The sequence below is a fragment of the Pantherophis guttatus genome, chromosome 1 (genome assembly GCF_059756535.1).
Source record: "Pantherophis guttatus breed Tessera chromosome 1, ASM5975653v1, whole genome shotgun sequence".
Classification (NCBI taxonomy): Eukaryota; Metazoa; Chordata; class Lepidosauria; order Squamata; family Colubridae; genus Pantherophis; species Pantherophis guttatus.
The window spans coordinates 288,630,689-288,649,878 of record NC_142063.1 but is presented as its reverse complement, the minus strand read 5'-3'; the positions used below and the strand labels follow the sequence as shown (position 1 = coordinate 288,649,878).

The window sequence follows — 19,190 nt, the reverse complement described above, 5'->3', positions numbered from 1 at the left end:
GTGGAAATGGAAAAGAAACAAACAAAAGAAAATCTGCATCATGCAGCACTCAAGCTAGGAATTATAGAAGTTAATGTTCAACACATCTGGAAGGCATCAAGCTGGAGATTGCTACTGTAGCTTACCCTATTATTTGTCACTGGCAGTACAGAAACTTCCAATAGTGCTAGTTAAGTCTGTTTCCAAGTCTTTTGGCCCAATTTGCCAATCCCCAAATGTGAGAAATACTGAGTTTCTCCATCTTTTACTTGTGAACAAAAACGCATCACTGTTACCAGAAATGCAGCAACAAACCTGTGTGATTTTACTCCCAACTGAAGAAAAGAGGTGGGAGCTAAATCTGTTTGCTTTAGTCTAGTGTTGTCTAGACCTGATGCTCACAAGCTGTTTAAACACGATCTTAGCTGTGTGTGCTGAAAAGACAGCTGTGCAATTCTTCTATGCCTCTTGGAGAAAGAACATTAACCCATGGAATAACGCTTGGCTTCACTAGGTCAGGTCTGCCTGCCCACCAACAGCCATGCCCTACCTCACCGTGTGCAACCGGCAGCTTAGCTGGACTCTGACACTGGTGCTCGGGTATCTCTTTTACCTCCTCCTGGGAGCCATGGTGTTCCAGCTGCTAGAGAAGCAGGCAGAAGCCCAGAGTCGAGATCAGTTCCAAATGAAGAAGCTTATGTTCCTGCAAAACTATACGTGCTTGGATCGGCAAGCTCTGGAGCAGTTTGTGCAGGTAAGGACAACCTTCCACTATCAGTGTCTATCCACACAGCCAATATTAACATGGAGCTGCATCTCTGGAATGGATGGCTAATGCATAGAGAATGCTGGTGTTGACTTGGCCAGTCATTTTAAAGAGAGTTTGTCTTCTAAAGATTATCAAATCTAAACCCAAATGGTCAGAAAGTTGTAGAAAGTTGGTCTATTTGATATGCATTCCTGATTGTCAATATCAGTTATTTAGTTTTCTGTGTGTGGTCTAGCCAGAGCACTTAATCTCTGTTGAGAAATAATTCAATCTTCATAAGTATATTCCCATTATCCAATGAAAATGCAACAGAAATAGAAGAGCCCTTATATTATAATAAGGCCTCCTCCTACAGTCTGATTAATGAATAAGTGCTTATCTGTATGGACTTTTTCCTGGCAGTACATTGTAATTTCCCATCATTCCAACTGCAATTCTCTTTCCTTTTTTCCCTTCCTACTAAGGCCAAGCAGTGCATGCAGTTTTCTTGGGATTTCTATGGGGTTGACAAACAGGCTTGCACTCTGCCAAACTACTGCACCATTTATGAATATTTATATTCTATTTGGTGATTAGGCTGAGTTGGTTGCATAGAAATATGGTGTAAAGAGGGAAAAGGGAAAGAAAAAGGCACCAACTTCCAACTCTCTTTAGCACAATAGAAGATAACATTACAACTGCAAGTTTTGCATATTATATCACAGAATAGATCATTAAACTCCAATGATTTATTCTATTTTAATCTCTAGTTTTTTGGAGGTGGAGTATTCGCACATGAAACAGAAGTTTGAAGGGAGTAATTCTCTCCCCTTGGACTTGAAAAAAAAATGGGAAGCTACTTCTACTGCCTCCTCTCCCAATGTGATTTCCCCCACAATATTGTGGAAGATTTTTGAGAGCTCAGCACACTCCTTCATGTTAGCAGATTATATTGCGGGGTGAGAGGGGAGGCATTTTTGTCTAAAGTATGCTAACAAGAATGTGACTGTCTCTCTGGAAGAAATATTAACTCATTTTTTTCTTGAGAAAATGATGTACTCTTATCGCTATAAAAACAAGCAAAACCTACATCCCACAAACAATAATCTGATGGCAGTAAACAGATGTATCTGTGACAGCTCATAATTGCCTAAACAACATTGATTGGACCTTATTACATTAGTGACAAACATTCTACAAGGAAAAGGTATCACTATTAAATGTCACTGATTCTATTTCTAAATTTTTGGATACTACCCATAGGCATGTATGCATACAAATCATATACCACAAAGTCTAAATACAACTATGGCTGGATTCACACATTATACTAAGCCACAACGGTATAGAGCAAGTTATGGTGGCCTTCTTTATGCATAACTATAAGACATAAACCCTGGTTTACAAACCACAATGCATACTGACAGAACCAAAGCAGACCCATTATGGCTTACTAAGATGTGTGAATTGGACCTAGACATATGAACATTATGTATTCTGTTAACAATTCATGAAGCAGTAATTCAAAGCAAACTTTTTCCTTCCATTTAACTTTGAAAAAAATTGAAGCTATTTCTGCTATCTTCCCTATCGCAACTGAGATTCTTCCCATCATATTGTAAGGTCTGAGAGCTGCATGAATCCTTTACCCACAGAGATTGTAGGTGTTGGGGAAGAGCAATAGGTACACCTCTGATCCTAATGCACCTCCCATTTCTGCCATTGTATAAGTCATAATAAGGGCATAGAGTTTTTCTAGTTTTGCCTTCCAGCTTAGTTACTAAAGAGCTTACCTCTGCGTCTACTTTGAATTAAATCCATGAGGGAATTATCATCTCCTTTGTTTTACAAACTCTAAATTGAAGGGTTCAGTTATTCTGTCTTCCAATCAGACATCTACTACTCCTGAACACCTCCATTCAAAAAACCAGTTAAGATAAAATAACAGAAAATAGAAATAAATGTGGCTTAATTAACAAAAAACATCAACATAAAAATGTCAGTTCCAAATGCCTGAATATCTATCCCACAATCAATTTTCCATTTCTTTACCAATACTCAATGTTGCAAAGCATTAATCTAGAAATGGGAGAATGTAGGGAACGTTTGCAGAAGAAACAGTAAATATCATATGGCATAACTCCATATTTTTAAAATTTTTAAAAATATATATTTTGCACTGATTTTTTAAAGAATGGTAGTTTCTGGGGAAAAATGGCTTGACCCTTTCATATATAATGAAGGTTTCATATTTTGTTTTCTTTGGTTCTTGCTTTAAACCAACAGTTTAGCATTTGATCAAAGTGATAATTATTTTCCCCAACAAAATGTTTTTAATGACAGCATTTATAATCAAAGATAAACTATGTAGCTTGTCCTCTGAAAAATGGAGCATTTTGTTCTCCACAATATAAACAGAAATTTAAAAAATGCCACATATTTGCTGCTGTTAAAGGAAAACTCAATTTTCTGAGGTAAGCATGTTTCATTTGGAGCATTATTTTCTGTGATCAATGCTGGTTGATATTGTACAAAAACACTAGAGGGCACCAATATTTCAGTTACAGTATAAATCTTCATAAATATAATGCATTTGCCAAGTATCGGCATTCCAATTTGAATAATTGTTATTATATTTGGCTTAATATTATTGTACTTTGCCTAATACCTTACTCAATATGGCCCATTCTCTGCTTACACCAACCATTGCATAGGAGTTTATGTACTGGCACTTCTCTAATTTCTAATGAGATTCAACAAAGAAACATCTAAGCTAGATCATAAGATAGTATTGAAGGGTTTCATCACAAGCATTGCAGAGAAGATCAAAACATGCAGCCAACACAGTTGGCCCATGAAAAGTACATTCAGAACCAAGCATAGGAAAGTATTTTATTGAAGTTTAAAGGACACAAAAAATTAAGTGAATACTTTTGGAGTGCTGCAATCATCATAATAAATTTATACCAGGCAAATGCATTATGGACTACCATAATTTTTTAACCTAGTGATGGTATTCAGACAATGAGAAATGCAGGCAACTAAGAATGGAACTCAGTTTCTTATGGGATCAACAACTTCCTGATGAACAACTGGCCTTATGTGTTCTCAATACTTTCTTTCAAGACACTGCTAAATGTTTGTCTAAGAATTATAACTCACTCTGTAATAATGCTTTTACTGTAATCCAATAATGAGGTGTGGATACGTTAAAGTTTATCGTAAATATAACTGACCCTGTTTATTTAATCAAATTTAGACATTACTCATCTCACTAAGTAACTCTGGGTGGATTACAGACAAAAACCATAAAACGATTTAAAAGGGACAAAATTAAAAACATAATTAAAAACATAATAAAGGTCAACATGTACAAAGTCTAAGAATCTCTCTTTATACATACCTATGTCACAAGAGTTTAAACCCTGTTTCTCCTGCTTAATGTTGTAAAGGCCTGGTAATTACTCCTTAATTAGACTTTTAAAGACGTAGACATCTCTAAATTGTTTACAAATACCTATTTGCAGTCACCCATTTCCCATAGTTTCAGTCTTTTCCTAAACCCTTTCTTACATTATTCTGGTATTAAACAGGTACTGCATCCCTCTTATTGCCTCACTGTAGTTGATCTACTACCAGTGGATTCCAGTGAAAGAGTCCCCTCCCGATCTTGCTACATCTACTAAGGATGGTTCAATCTGTCACCTTTAAGTGGGTTTTTTTTTTAAAAAAAAAAATCTTAAATCCATTCTACTTCAATATGAATTTTCCTTTAATCTACCTATTTTTTATAGATTATACAGATTTGTATATTAGCTATTTGTAGATTAATATTTGATTATTATTTAAAAGGTACAAACTACATAGCAGAATTTGGTAGAACAATTCAAAACTACACTATTTTTCTTTCATTCATGTATACATTTGAGAAATATGAATTCTTCACAAGTTCTAAATACAATTATAATTGTTATCACTGAGAGAGGGTAGTGAGTTGTTTACAACTCTTACTGCATCTAGTAGTGTCAGGCACACACTACTTCATTTCAAAGCACTGAAGAGTTTATTATTGCTATATTTACAGAATCTGGACAATTAACAGTCAAAAGTACATTGGCACTAAATAGAGGTTAACAGAATTGATGAATGGTTAGACTTGGATCGCTTGTGGCTACACAATTATTTCAAACTGATGACACATTTAACCCCATCTTCCAGCTCAGCCTACTCATCTCCTACAAGCAGTCCTATTTTACTGGTAGAGTAACATGGGCACTCTCATCATTACTACAAAAACAACTATCAGTGATGAATATTGGAAACTGAATGCATTTAACTTAGTTACTATAATGTCCCAGTTTTAAACAATCCCTTTCTTCCCCTTCTTTTACAAATGTTTCCACGATAGGTCATTATGGAAGCCTGGGAAAAAGGAGTCAACCCTGAAGGAAATTCAACCAATCCTAGTAACTGGGACTTTAGCAATAGTTTCTTCTTTGCTGGGACTGTGGTCACCACTATAGGTAATGTGTGTTATTTTTTCCCCCTGGAAATCTTTCTTCTTTAGATTTCCACAATACTTTAGGTAAAAGTTGAGTCATGTGTGACTGATGATACAAAGCAGTTTGTAAATCTGCATCAGAAAAGTTTCAGATTTTGAAATGTATATTTTAAAAGTCATTGTATTCAACTACACCCATTTTTATGTGATTTTTTTTCTATGATTAATTGTCTTGTCTACAGAATATACAGTATCAGTTGTGTATTTATGAAATCTGCTTTTGAGCACTCAGGACATCAGAAAGTGCATGAACCAGCCAAAATTCAGTGTTACAATCCCTGTAATTTCAATCATAGAAGCAAGATTCTGCAAGTGTTTAATTTTGGCTGGATCAAAATAGGAGGAGATCTGAAAGAAGAATAAGCAGAATTCTCTTAATAATAAAATATTTTTTTCACGTAAATTAAGCCTCATTAAGAGATTTGATTTCTTTTCTTTCTGTAGGTTATGGGAACTTGGCCCCCAGTACAGTAGCTGGACAGGTCTTCTGTGTATTTTATGCTTTGTTTGGGGTCCCTCTTAATTTGGCATTTCTTAATCGGTTGGGGAAAGGACTCAGCACACACCTGATTGACCTGGACAGATGGGTCCACAAGTCAGGGAGAGCTCAGGTACAATTGCTCATTTATTCCTATAACACATTACAGAGGTGATTTTCATGTATTCATAGCACACATGAGAGTATCTTGGACATATGCAATCCAGGACAACAGAAGACTTTGTTGATATGAACTTCTGAATAGTGATCGGTTATATCAAGCTATACATTCTTGATAAAAGCTCCAGAAGACACAATTTGTTGATACAACCTAAAATCATGGAATGCTAAAAAAAAAGTACAAGTAGTCCTCATTTAATAACCAGTTGTTTAGCAAGTGTTTAAAACTATGGAGTCCCCAAGAGACCCCGACGACCCAATTCTACAGTTCCAACATCTGAGCGCGCAGTCACATGATTGTATTTTGGGAGCTTAACAACCTGCTCACCAATATGGCCAACTGCAGTATTCCACGGTCATGTGACCATAATTTACGATATTTTTTTACTGGTTTCTGGACCTTTAAAGTCAGTTACTAGCAAAAAAAAAAAAAATGCCCATAGGAATACATGGATTCATTTACCACTGCCACATTCACTAAACAGCCACATAGCCATCATGACTTAGAAATTCTGGGCTCCTGTATGATTTTAAGTTGAGGATTCCCTGTATTAATTGTAGAAGTGAAGCCATTACAAAGGGCTAAGTAAGTTACAGCAACTAAGGATACAAGCAAGATCAGGGGGTAACACAGAAAACCTAAATGGCCAGAAAGCCAGTGTTTAACACAAAGAAGAATATCACTATCTCAATTTCTTTTGAACACCGTCATCCCCGTTTTCCCTATACTTTGCTCTGCAATGGTGCATACTACTTAGTCCTGAATACTTGGTAGATGTTTTCATGTATAATTTTGAAGATGTCCAATATGATTTTCAGATATGTATATATCCTTCTCTCTTCATTCCACATAATTGAAGTAACATTTGTAAATAGGACACTGAAGCAAGCAGCTGATAAGGACATACTCAAGAATACTGAGGGCCATTCATTCTCTCCTTCTTTAGCCTTGCTATCTACGTATTTCCATATCATTTCGTGTTTCTAAGTATATAATATGCCTCTGAATTCTTGTTTTTGTGACAAAACAATTGTAGCAGAGTACTGGTAGTCTTCAACTTACAGCCACTTATTTAAAAATTGTTCAGAGTTACAAGGGTTGTGAAAAGTCACTTATTCTCAATCATCACACATACAACTGTTTCAATGTCCTTGCAGACACATGATCAAAATTCAGGCACTTGGCAACCCATATGTATTTGATAGCTGTAGTGTCCTGTGGTCTTGTGATCGCCATGTGCAATCTTCCAAGGGGGCTTCCCACAAGCAAACTCAATGAGAAAGACAGCTTCACTTAACAACCATGTGATTCACTTATTGACCATGGAGAAAAAGGTTGTAAAATCAGGTGCAATTGACTTAGACTGCATTGCTTAGCAACAGACGTTCTAGTCCTAACTGTTGTACGTTGAGGATATATGCCCAGATAATCAATTTCTGTTTCATAGCAACAAAGTAAAATGTAATCAGGGAGCTTATAAGCTTGAGGGTAACTATGTCTTTCTCCCTCACATATAGACAAAGAATCCCACCATGAATTTATCAGCAGCAAAGCTGGACATTCCACTCCCATCAAAAAAGGAACCCCTCCCCACATCTCTCCTTGGCAGTCTTTGAAAAATATTTCTCTGTTGAAAATTGTGTCCAAATATTGATAATTACTTTTACATGAATAAGAGGATGATTTTATATGTTTTAAAAGGGATTGCAAGGCAATTTACATGAGTTACAGTACATAAATTGGGGCAAGATGCATAGCAAAATTCCTTATGTTGCAAGATGTAAACATTACAAGATTTATTATGATTTTTCTTAATACCAGTACTTAGAGAAAGAAATGCCAGATCAGAAAGCTAGCCTACTCCAGATAGAGTTTTTCAAAAGTTATACATTTCCACACCAGAAATCAGAGAACATGGGAGAGGCATAATGAATATCCTGCTGATGATGGTACAAAGCTTGGCTGAATTCCTAAACAGGTGAAGACAAAATTGTTACACAACTCTTTGGCCCTCTGCCTTTGACTGAAGAATTACTTGCCTGGGAGAATAGTCATAGATAGCAATGTCTATTATGCTTTCTGTACATTTCAGCAAGACAAAATTTCATATTACATCATTTTTAAAATGTAGATGATTCATATTTCCTTCTATAAAATGCTTTTTTTTAAAAAAAAAAGTAACTTTATTTTCATTGTACGTGTATACACAGGTTTATGGACATAATTTAGAGGGAAGGGCAACTGGATTTTCTTCTATTTGATTTAGGAGAACAAAATTCATAGCCATCCAGAATCTTGGTAGGTAGAAATCTTGCATGTTGTTACCTTGCAGAAGGTGAGTTCAAAAGGCAGGGTTCCTGAATATTTAGCATTTGTACTGAAGAACAGTTTTCTGTTACCTTTTTGGAGAATGCTGTTGAGAATTATTTCCTCTTTTACGGAAATATATGGAAAGAAGCCATATTCAAGAAGCTGTTTTGTTTCGAGTCACACAACATACAAATCAGAAATTTCATCCACATTTTCATGAAAACACCATAGTCACTGGTATTCGAAATTGCAACAACCATATTCTAGGTATCATCCATTCAATGTTTTCTGATGAGAGGCTGTCTACTAATCAATGAACCTTCTCTAATGTCAAGCAACCTTTCAAGCTGTTTCACAGTTCCCATTGATTTCTAATTTTTGCTTTTACCTTAACTTATGGACACATTTCGTCAACCCTGCTCCTTTGAACCAGCGCTATTTCATGTTGGTATCAATTTCATGTTTTGGGTTTAAAATTACCTCATTTGTTTTACTGTGTGACACAAAGAGGCTGCCTATATAGTTACTGCATTAGGAATCTATGCAGAAAATATTTATCATTGTGTGGACAGAGATGTAGGGCCTCAACCTTCTGTAGAAAAGAAATGAACAGAAATGGGACCATGAACTCATACACGTTAACGTTTGGGTTAACTTTTCCTCAAATGTTCTTGTAGTACTTCAATATATAGAAAACTCTAAGTAAGAGAGTTGACAGCTATTGATTCTCTCCATGAAGACTGCTTTCCCTCTCTTTTGGACTGTAAGTTGAAAGGTTTGCAAAGTCCATTAATTTATACAGTATCCTTCATAGATGGATTTAAATTCAATAAGGTTGGCTCCTACAAGTGATTAGGTATCAACCCAAACCTTTAAATTATTTCTAAGTTTATTCTTCATCAAATGTATCACCAATGTCAGAAATGTAACTTAATATATCCAATTGTGGCTTCTCCTTGATATGACTAAGCATCATGTCAAGGATAGCCTAGCAAATCTCCATTGTGAATTGGAGCTTTATGTGGATGAATATAATATTCATGTGGATGAATGTAATATTCTATTACACTTATTTCTATTCTTTGATAACCAAATAGAAAAAGTACTGCATTCTGAAATGATAATAGGCATGCCAATATTTTAAAATAACTATACAGGCCAGGTATGAGGGTATCTCACTGAATTTCACTCCTGGAACTCAGCTAAACATCATTTGGGGACTATTGAAAATAGCCTTCATGTTTTCAACCACACTTTAGATCAGGGATGTCAAATTCATGTAGTCTCGGCGGCATCATGTGACGTATCGGGACTTTCTTCCCCTTCGCTAAACTGGGCGTGGGTGTGGCCAGCATGTGACGTATCCAGCCCGGGGGCTGGAAGTTTGACAGCTACTGAACAACCATTCCATCCTTATGTTTCTCAGGTGATGCAGACATTAACCATGGTATTATTTCTGATGGCTGGGACTTTACTCTTCCTCGTTTTTCCACCAATGATCTTCAGTTATGTTGAAGGCTGGAGTTATGGAGAAGGCTTCTACTTCACCTTTATCACCCTCAGCACCATTGGATTTGGAGATTATGTAGTAGGTAATAATAAAAGTAGTAGTTAAATGCTGTAAGTAAGAGAACCCCCACCCGGTCTATCACACCAGCATTGATTGGAAAGAATTCTAGAGACACTTATACATAACAACATGGCCATGGCATGTAAATTATATTTACAATGTACTTTTTTGTTCACTCATTCAATCGCTCCATTAGGAGTCAAGAATACAGGTTCTTGCTTTTTTAAAAAAAGAGAGACAGATTAAGAGAGAAATCAGTTGCACATGGCAAGTATCTCTGCATGTAAAAAATTCAAACACATTTTAAAATTGCCCCAAATTCAGCAGTAACACACTTTATTTTGGCAAACATCTCTCTGGTATCTTGTGAGTTCTCATGCAAGGAAACTGACTTCTCATGAGATTTTAGTTTTTAAAAAACTTACTTTTCTTTAAATGGCAAATTCCCCATTGTGGCCGCCATATTTTCTACAAACATTTCACTGACAGACTAGATTTTAAAATAATTGCTATTTAATTGTATTAATAATAGACATTATTAATACAATTATTAATTGTATTAATAATGTCTATTAATAGGTGGTAGTAATCTACATAGATAGTTGTGCAAAACACCATGCTCCAAACATGCCACACACAAGAGTGCATTAATGTGGACAAAGTGCTTTTAAAAGGACCAGATGCAGTTACTGACTGCAGCTGAGTAAGAAATGAAAATGCTACTGAGAAACATTGGTGCTTCCTTTGCTTCTTTTCTATAGATGCAGACAAAACTGTTCAGAATTATATTTATTTTGAAGGAAAAAGGAATCTATTTTCTATTCCAGATGGATTTCCTGCACTAAATCAAGCTGCAACTCACTGGGTAGCATTAATTTTACATTCATTTTCACTTGAAATTTGACATTCCAATTCCGACTGACGTAAAAACTCAGTCACAAATTACATGTTATAGACACAAATAAGATTTTTTAAAAATATATATATTTGCATTTCCTCTTTTTTCCCCTGAGCCATACTTCCTGCATTTCTGGTTTTCATGATGTGTAACTATTCTATAGACAAATATTCTTTTCCAACAGTCATTTCAAGGATGAGGCTGAGATGCTATGGAACTCCGCGCTAGTCTTTTCTTCCTTCAGCTCATGTGGAAGAGAGATAATTCAATGGAAGCATTTGTGCAGAAGACACCTTATCATCTTCCATTGACAGAAGCAGAGGGCAGGGGAGTGCAGAGTAGTACACTATAGTTTTGGACTAGAGAACTCCAGATTCAAGTCTTGCCAAAAATTTGCTTTAATGCAATAACTCATTAAAACAGAAGTCATTGATATGAATCATTTAAGGAACTGCACTTTTTGGAGGCTCCTACAGAAGTCTGAAAAAATATGGTACTGCTCTGAAGAGAGCTGCATTCACTTCCCTGTATGTTCCAAAGCAATTCCACTTCTGAAGTATGCTTGTATATGTGTGCGCTGTATTCAGTTTATTAGCTGAATACAGGTATTCAGCTAATATTTTACTTTTTCAGGTATTCAGCTATGAGAAATTAAGTTTCCCTCTCTTTTTGTTTCCATAGGTACTGATCCTAGCAAGCATTATATTTCAGTGTACCGAAGCTTGGCAGCAATTTGGATTGTCTTTGGTTTAGCCTGGCTTGCTCTGATAGTCAACCTGGGAGCAGACCTAATGGAGAAATTCCTACAATTTAATAAGCAAAAGTCAGATCCAGGGACAACAGAAGTTACTGTTTCCAAAGGAGAAGATAATCCTGATCAACCCAGGATCTATATTCCCACCTGAGTGTCTCTCATGGGTAGGCAGCTTAGAAGAATTTGTGTGTGCATTCAAGGTGTGTGGATATGATATACTGCTTTCCACCCACGAGTGAACAATTTCATAAAGGATAGAGGATTTTTTTCCCCAAGTAATAGTAAAAACGTTATGTGCAAAAAGCAGCTGAAATGAAAAGCATGAAGGAAAATTCATTGAGAGCATAATTTATTACACTTTCCGTTCAGCCAATTATCTTCCATTGAACTAATTATTAGAACAGACCTATCAGACGGCTTGTGGGCACTGGGTTCCAAAATAAATTTTTAAAATTTTATTGGAAACAATCAAGGTTTTTTTTCCTTCAAGAGAACTCCATCTTCTATCACCACTTCTCAATTTCCCTTAAGCAAGTAGTGAAATCTGTTCAACAGATTTTCTGGCAGAAAAATTCACATATTTTACTAGTTCCATCTATGAAAGAAATTTCAAACAAGGCATGGTTGCAAGCTACTGAATCTCAATGACAAGAGCCCAAACTTATTTTCCTCAGTACCTTCACTCCAAGGTTAGCAGACTCTGGTTAGTACTTTTTCCAAGCCATCCGGACCTTTGAATATTCTCTGTTATTTTCTCCTTGACTATGTCCCAAGGCATATATTAAAATTTTCGAAGTCCAGAATACCAATTTCAAAAAAAGGCTTGGTGCTTACTCTGGGGGAGAAGGAATACAATGCACCCAAGTAGAAAATTTCAATTTACATGTTCAAATTGTTATATTAGTAGCTGAAATAATTGAAGAAAAAATAGAACTACATCCATTTGTGCATCCTCCAGGTCTGGGGCCCAGACATTTTGCTGCTTGACACAAGTAGGTATCCCTCTCTGTCCCATGTACTGATGCTAGCTGGACTAGCAATTGAAGGTAATTGAAAAATATTCTCTAACACATCAAAAGGAACTTTCTAGATTAGGCAGTCCATAACTGGATGACAGAGTGACAGAGCTACATCCAGTATCACCAACCGGAAATAGAGATTAATAGTAAAGCTCCTTTTAATGTTAAAAGAGAGAAGAACCATCCTGATATTTTGTAGAGTAGTACTTGCATTTTTGAACTGCATCGTTATGTTTCATAAGATAATGTCATGACTGCAAGTGTACATTGCTGAGGAGGAAAGAAAGAAAAAAGTTTGAAGAATGAGGTCACCTTGATGGATTTCCTAGATGAACTGAGTCAAACTGAAAGAATTTCTACAAGTACAATCCACTGACTCTTCATGAAGAACAAAAACAAATGGCAAGAGATATGGCATTGATAAGACAGAACTTTTTGCATCTCTTTCCAAGCAAGGAGCTTCAACAAGTGCTGACAAGCAAGATCCAAGAAATTACAGAATACTCCTTGGAAGATCTACTAATTATTACTAGCCAAGTTGAGGCATTTGTCTATGCAATGACCAAGAATTAAGCTTGAACACCTAATTAATACAAGGCACTCCACCTGTGACATTTCAGCTGATCTGTAGACAAGAGTCTTTTGTTAACACTTGTCCTAACTTTATTTGAAAATAAGCAAGGTGCAGCAATATCTGCCCTTTACAACCTTCATCTTCCGATATAAATATCTAATTCAGATTGAAGAGAAAGGAGTTCAAATGAGGGTAAAATAATAACCACACTGATCATCACAGGAGATTTGGGGCCTATAGATGGTTAAGGGGTGTTACAAAGTTTTGACATGGTGATGCATAGCATGATATTCTGAGGATGTATGTGGTGCTGAAAACTATGTGCAAAATGTAATTTTTTACATGGTAGAAGGGGAAATTTAGTATATACCATATTTTTCGCACTACAAGATGCACTCTCCCCCCCAAAAAAGTGGGTGGAAATGTCTGTGCATCTTATAGAGCAAATGTTGCCGAAGCCTCACCCACCTGCTGGCCCTCACCCTTCAGCCCTTTTTGGCTCCGTGCAGCCCATTTTTAGGCTCCATGTGCCCCGTTTTTTGCCTCCGCGCAGCCCATTTTCAACCTCCATGTGCCCCATTTTTTGCCTCTGCACCCCTCATTTTCAGCCTTCATGCCCCATTTTCAACCCGTTCCAGGCGTCTTATGGCCCAGAGTGTCTTATAGTGCAAAAAGTACGGTATTTAATGCCGGAATGGGCATTAAATGCCTGGAGTGCACTTGATTTTGTGCTTTGCCTGGGACTTGGTTCACAATTTGGGGAACCCTGAGATTTGCCTATGTGTTATTAGAGATTTCCCACTACTGATTTACTATAGCTGTAATTAAATGTAAATATAAATTGTATTTATTTTTTTGTGTAAAAAATACATTAAAAATACACATGTGGGGGTGGAGAATGCAGCCCACAGCACATTATTCAAAGACTACAATAGCCCTTAGCCTGAAAAAAAGTATGTGCTCCTGCTTTAAAACGTTATGAAGCTCAGTGCATTAATTTGTATGTGTTATTTCTGTAAGAAGGTCCTTTTGGGTTCATTATGAAGTTGTGTTACTACATCTGGTCTATTTTTGATCCCACATTTTATGGCTTGTCATCAGTCATTTAGTATACCAGATTCCTTTAAGATTATAAGAATTGCTTTGCCAACCAATAGCTAATCGGATCCAGGTTTCTTTGTCACATTTTGGCTAACCAAGTACCTTCTGAATGGGAGGGGGTAGAACCCCCTTTGGCTGTTACTCCCTAGAAACTGGTCTAATATCAATCAATATGCTCAATCACATATTAAAATATTTTATTTTGATAAGAGGATATAATATACAATACTAGATCAGGAGCCATTGAAATAGGCATTGCCTTTCACCAACTGTAGAAATCCATCACCACATTTTCATTCAGGGCTGACCAGGGCTGTTAAATTCACAGGCCGGATGCGTCATGTGCTGGCCATGCCCATGCCCAGTTTAACGAAGTGGGAGGGTCATGATACATCACATGATGATGCAGTGGCAACATGAGTTTGACAACCCTGAGTTAGTCTATAATGTTTTAGAGTTCCTGAATATTATACATGGTCTAACACCAGTGGTGGGATTCAATTTTTTTAACAACAGGTTCTGTGGGCGTGGTTTAGTTGGGGGTGTGGCTTGGCAATCATGTGACTGGGTGGGTGTGGCTAGCTGGTCATGTGACTGTGTAGGCATGGCTAGCTCGTCATGTGACCGGTGGGCGTGGTTATGTGCATAGGGACTACTCAGAGGGCTGAAAAAAGTCATTTCTGACTGGGCCTCGCACTTTTGACCAGTCCTCACACTTATGACCATCCTCACATTTATGCCCATGCAGCTTTCTTAACAACCATGTCACTCATTTCACAACTGCTTCTCTTCACCATGGTGACAAGATAGGGCAAAAACGTAAAATGTGAGGACAGTTGTAAGTTCAAGGACTGGTCAAAAGTGCGAGGACCAGTCAAAAATAACTTCAGCCCTCTGAGTAGTCCATATGCATAAAAGGATACAGCAATAGAGAGGGATGAAGGAAGGGAAGGGAAATTAGAGTAGGAGTGAGGGTAAGAGAGGGAGGAAGAGAGGAGGAGAAGGAGAAAGGAAGAGGAAGTAGGGAGGAGAAGAAGAGGGGGAGGAAGAGAAAGTAAGAAGAAAAGAAAAGAGAGGTGGTAGGTTTGAGGAGAAAGATTGCTGTACAATAAAAAAGATGAAAGGGAAGAAAGCCAACCCCAAACAAATATAAAGATATTAAGATAAAGAATGAATTGTTAAACTTTAAAGAATAAAAGAGAACAAATATGAATAAATAACAATAATTAGAAACACACATACAAACATACAATGTATTTTCTTTGAACAGAGTATTTGGCCGGTTCACAAATTTAAACACTGTTTAGTCATTTCAATTCAATTTACAATTTCTATATTTCCTTTTTGCCATATTTATTCCTCATCTATTTTTGTAAAAAACCAATATTACCCTTCATCCTCATCTCTAATCTTAATCAAATTCAATTTTTCCCTTCTATTCTATATTATACCCCTTCCCATTGTCATCTCTTTTTATATCCATCCTCACATTGGTTAATTATGTAATATTAGTTGTTTAATATAAATTCAACATTTTAATATAAATCAATTAGTTATAGAACTATCTTTTTTGTATGTTAATCAATATGAACATGAATATTCCAATTATTTCCATGCAATCCAATTTCTTACAAATCAATTAATTATATTTACCAATAATAATAAACCAAATAATTTCCCCCATATATTCCTCCAAACCACAACTTAACCATTTCTGCTTTCAGAAATCTACAATTAATAGTATCTCAATTATTACAATTCCCTAGTTAAATAGAGCTTTTTTTCTTTTGTGTTTTAAAATCTTGAACTCTCCTCTTTTTCCCTAAATTTCCCATTGTTTGCACCTACCTTTTTTGGTGAGGAAAAAGAAAAGAATTCTGCCTGCCTAATTTTCCAACGTTGCAGCAACAGCAAAGCAGTTTCAGTTTCGTGTTTCAGCAGAGTTAAGGGGAAAAAAATCTGCTCCAGGACTCTTTGCAAGGAAGCAGCAGAGCCCTGAGCAAAACAGCTGAGACAAATCAGCTGAGAGTCAGGAGGCCGATAGAATCAAGGGGCTAATTAGCCTATGCTGAAGCTCCGTGGGCCAATAAAATTACAAAAAAACACCGAACCATTTGTTAAATTGCTGGCTCACCCGCCCCTCGCCCACCATTATTTATTGGCAATAAATAGTGGTGCGGAGGGGCGGGGCAAGCCAGCAATTTAACAAACGGTTCGACTGCACCACTGGCTATAGGGCGGCCCTTTGAAGCCCCGCGGCAAGAATTTGAAGTTTTTTTTCCTCTAGCCATCAGCTGGGACTCTGGAGGCAGCAATAGATTGGGAGTGGGCAGGGTAAGCGAACGGCCGGTGATCCAACAGAGCAGAGAGTGAGGGAGAGTGAGGGTGAGTGAAGGCGTGGAAGCTGCTTTCTCCATCCTGCTCTCTTGCGTCCGGAGCCGGTGGGGAACCACATGGCAGCCCACGTAGATCCCAGGCAGCGGAACTCAGGCTAGGGAAGGGGTGGGCAATTGTGGCTCTTTTACAACCTGTGGCCTTCAACTCCCAGAATTCCTGAGACAGCCAAGCTGTCACAGGAATTCTGGAAGTTGAAGTCCACAACAGGTTGTAAAAGAGCCACAATTGCCTACCCCTGACTAGGGTAGGCTGGCGCCGCACGGATGGGAGGCAGGGCGGGGCGAGGGGTGGGCGAGCCAGCAATTTAACAAACAGTTCGGTGTGCTGCGGGGCCAATAAATTACAAAAAAACACGGGAACCGTTTGTTAAATTGCTGGCTCGCTCGCCCCATTTATTGGAATAAATAGTGCGGAGGGGCGGGGCAAGGGGCGGGGCAAGCCAGCAATTTAACAAAGGGTTCAGCCGAACCCCCTAGAAGCGGCAGAATCCCACCACTGTCTAACACCACATAAAATATTCTTAAAATATATTATTGGTATATAGAGGAATAATGTCTTCTTTGAAGGATACATTCCTTATCTTACAACTTACCACAAGCTTTGAACTCACTGAGTTGTTCTCTTAGTTAATAAGTCAACTGTATGTCATGCATGGTAACAATCTTGTTGATTCTTCTTTTGGGGATTCCTACTTTGAATAATGTCATCAGGTGTACCTAGCAAAGTACGGGGAAAAGTACCCCTCACTCATTCTTTTCTACTTGTTTTCTTTTGCAGTATAAACAAAAAAACTGACAATGCAATTTGAGACCGGAAATTATGTAACTAATTCTGCAATAGTTCATAATAGTGTCATTTCTGGAATTTAATATTTTAAATTCTTTGACTACTAGCTAATATCAGGAAAAGGAAATAGAGTTCCTATGTTAATATCTTCCTGTAAACTATGAAGACCCCATATAGCAATCTTCATGGAAAGCTCAGGGCAATTTTCTGGTTCACACATATGGCTGTTTTAAATTTAGTGCCATCATGAAGTACTAATTATAGCTTAATGTTATATATGATCCATGCAACAATAGTTTCCTCAACTATGATTTTTTTTAAAAAAACAACAACTTGGGTTTAGCAAAATGTGTGAATAAAACAAGCATTGCGCAAATTCACTTTGAGTCCTACTCTTCTCCTAAAAGAATGGTTATGGTTATTTGAAGACAGAAAAAAATCATACTGTAGTTTTCAGAGAATTAAACTCATTTTAAGAAAAAAACATCACTCAGTAAAGTGATTCTCAATAGAATCACTCAGATTTGTCTTAAAAGTCCCTCAACACTGTTATAGAACTAACTATTTTCAGATTTGGCTTCTGGAGCACATCTGGAAGAGCTTCCTGTTCAGAAAATTAAGTTCTGGAAAACTGACAGATCACTCTCAGAATAGCTATACTGTACCAGGATAGATGGTTTTGCAGAAAGTTTTCTTCCTGGAAGACTGGTTTTTGCCTAAGCCTGGTAGAAGAATTAGAAAGCTAATTCTTCTTCCAGTAAATAGATTTTCATGACCAGCTATGGCCACTACATCAGCCATTTTATAAATAAGGTTCTTGTACCAGCCATTTTGTCAATTCACACACACTTTCAAAATTGCTAATACGTTGTAGCCCCAATTTTACATTATGTTTTGGTATGTTGTAACAACTAAGTCATTTTCAAAATAAATCATAACTTGGTACAGTATGCAGACCACAACAAGAAGTTATGATCATAGGAAGAGAAGCCTTGGCCAAAAAAATTTTTTTTGGCTATTTTCATTGGAACCAAACCAGTATTTATTTTCCAAAAGGAGAGGAGTTATGGCCTGCTCCCTTTTAAAATTCTTTATCCCGGTTTTCATTCAACATATTAACCAATGGTTAATTGAAACTTGTTTTCCTAAATTTAATCCATTTGCCTAAATTAAATCAACACACTGAGCTTTAAACCAGGGGTGTCCAACCGTTTTGACATGCCTGGGCCACATTAAGTGAAGAGGAATTGTTTTGGGCCGCATATAAAATATATATTTTTTATAATATAAAATCATATATTAAAAGTTCGCAATCTTGTGAAGTCACATTATTAGCTGTCCAGGGGTGCATGTTGTGGCCCATTTGCCATGAGTTAAACATGCCTGCTCTAAACAAACCATTTTGGCTGAATCTGCATAATCAACCACAAACTAGCCAAACATATTTTAGCCTAGCATGTTATAAAAACTCAGATCAGTGGCAATTAGTACACAAATTCATCTGCATACATTTAAGGATCCTCTATTTAAGCTGCAAGAATCTGAATAATTTTTGGAAGAGAAGTTGCAAGAAATTGTAACTTTGGTATTGACTAGATTTTTGCAGTCCAGCCATGCGACACTTCCTCTCTTCTCACCAGTTTAAGGCTGTGTTAACACAAAACTAATCTCTATGTGTATGCAGGCGGTGCACCTTTGAGGCTGCATTAACACTTTTTGACTGCCTAAACAAGCTCCTGCGGTTTTCTTAGCATGGTTTTCAAAAGTGGTTTGCCACTGCTTCTTCCCTGGGGCTGAGAGCTTGTGATTGACCTAATTTTTTGGGGGGGAAGGG

At 37.1% G+C, this 19,190-nt stretch overlaps 1 protein-coding gene across 1 annotated transcript; it reads left to right on the top strand.

The window, feature by feature from the left end:
* Positions 1 to 520: 520 nt before the first annotated feature.
* Positions 521 to 11,630, top strand: KCNK16 (potassium two pore domain channel subfamily K member 16). Its single transcript, XM_034427259.1, has 5 exons — positions 521 to 733; positions 5,136 to 5,250; positions 5,733 to 5,899; positions 9,684 to 9,849; positions 11,407 to 11,630. The coding sequence occupies exons 1-5, from the start codon at positions 521 to 523 to the stop codon at positions 11,628 to 11,630; spliced, it is 885 nt and encodes a 294-aa protein (XP_034283150.1).
* The last annotated feature ends 7,560 nt before the right edge of the window (positions 11,631 to 19,190 follow it).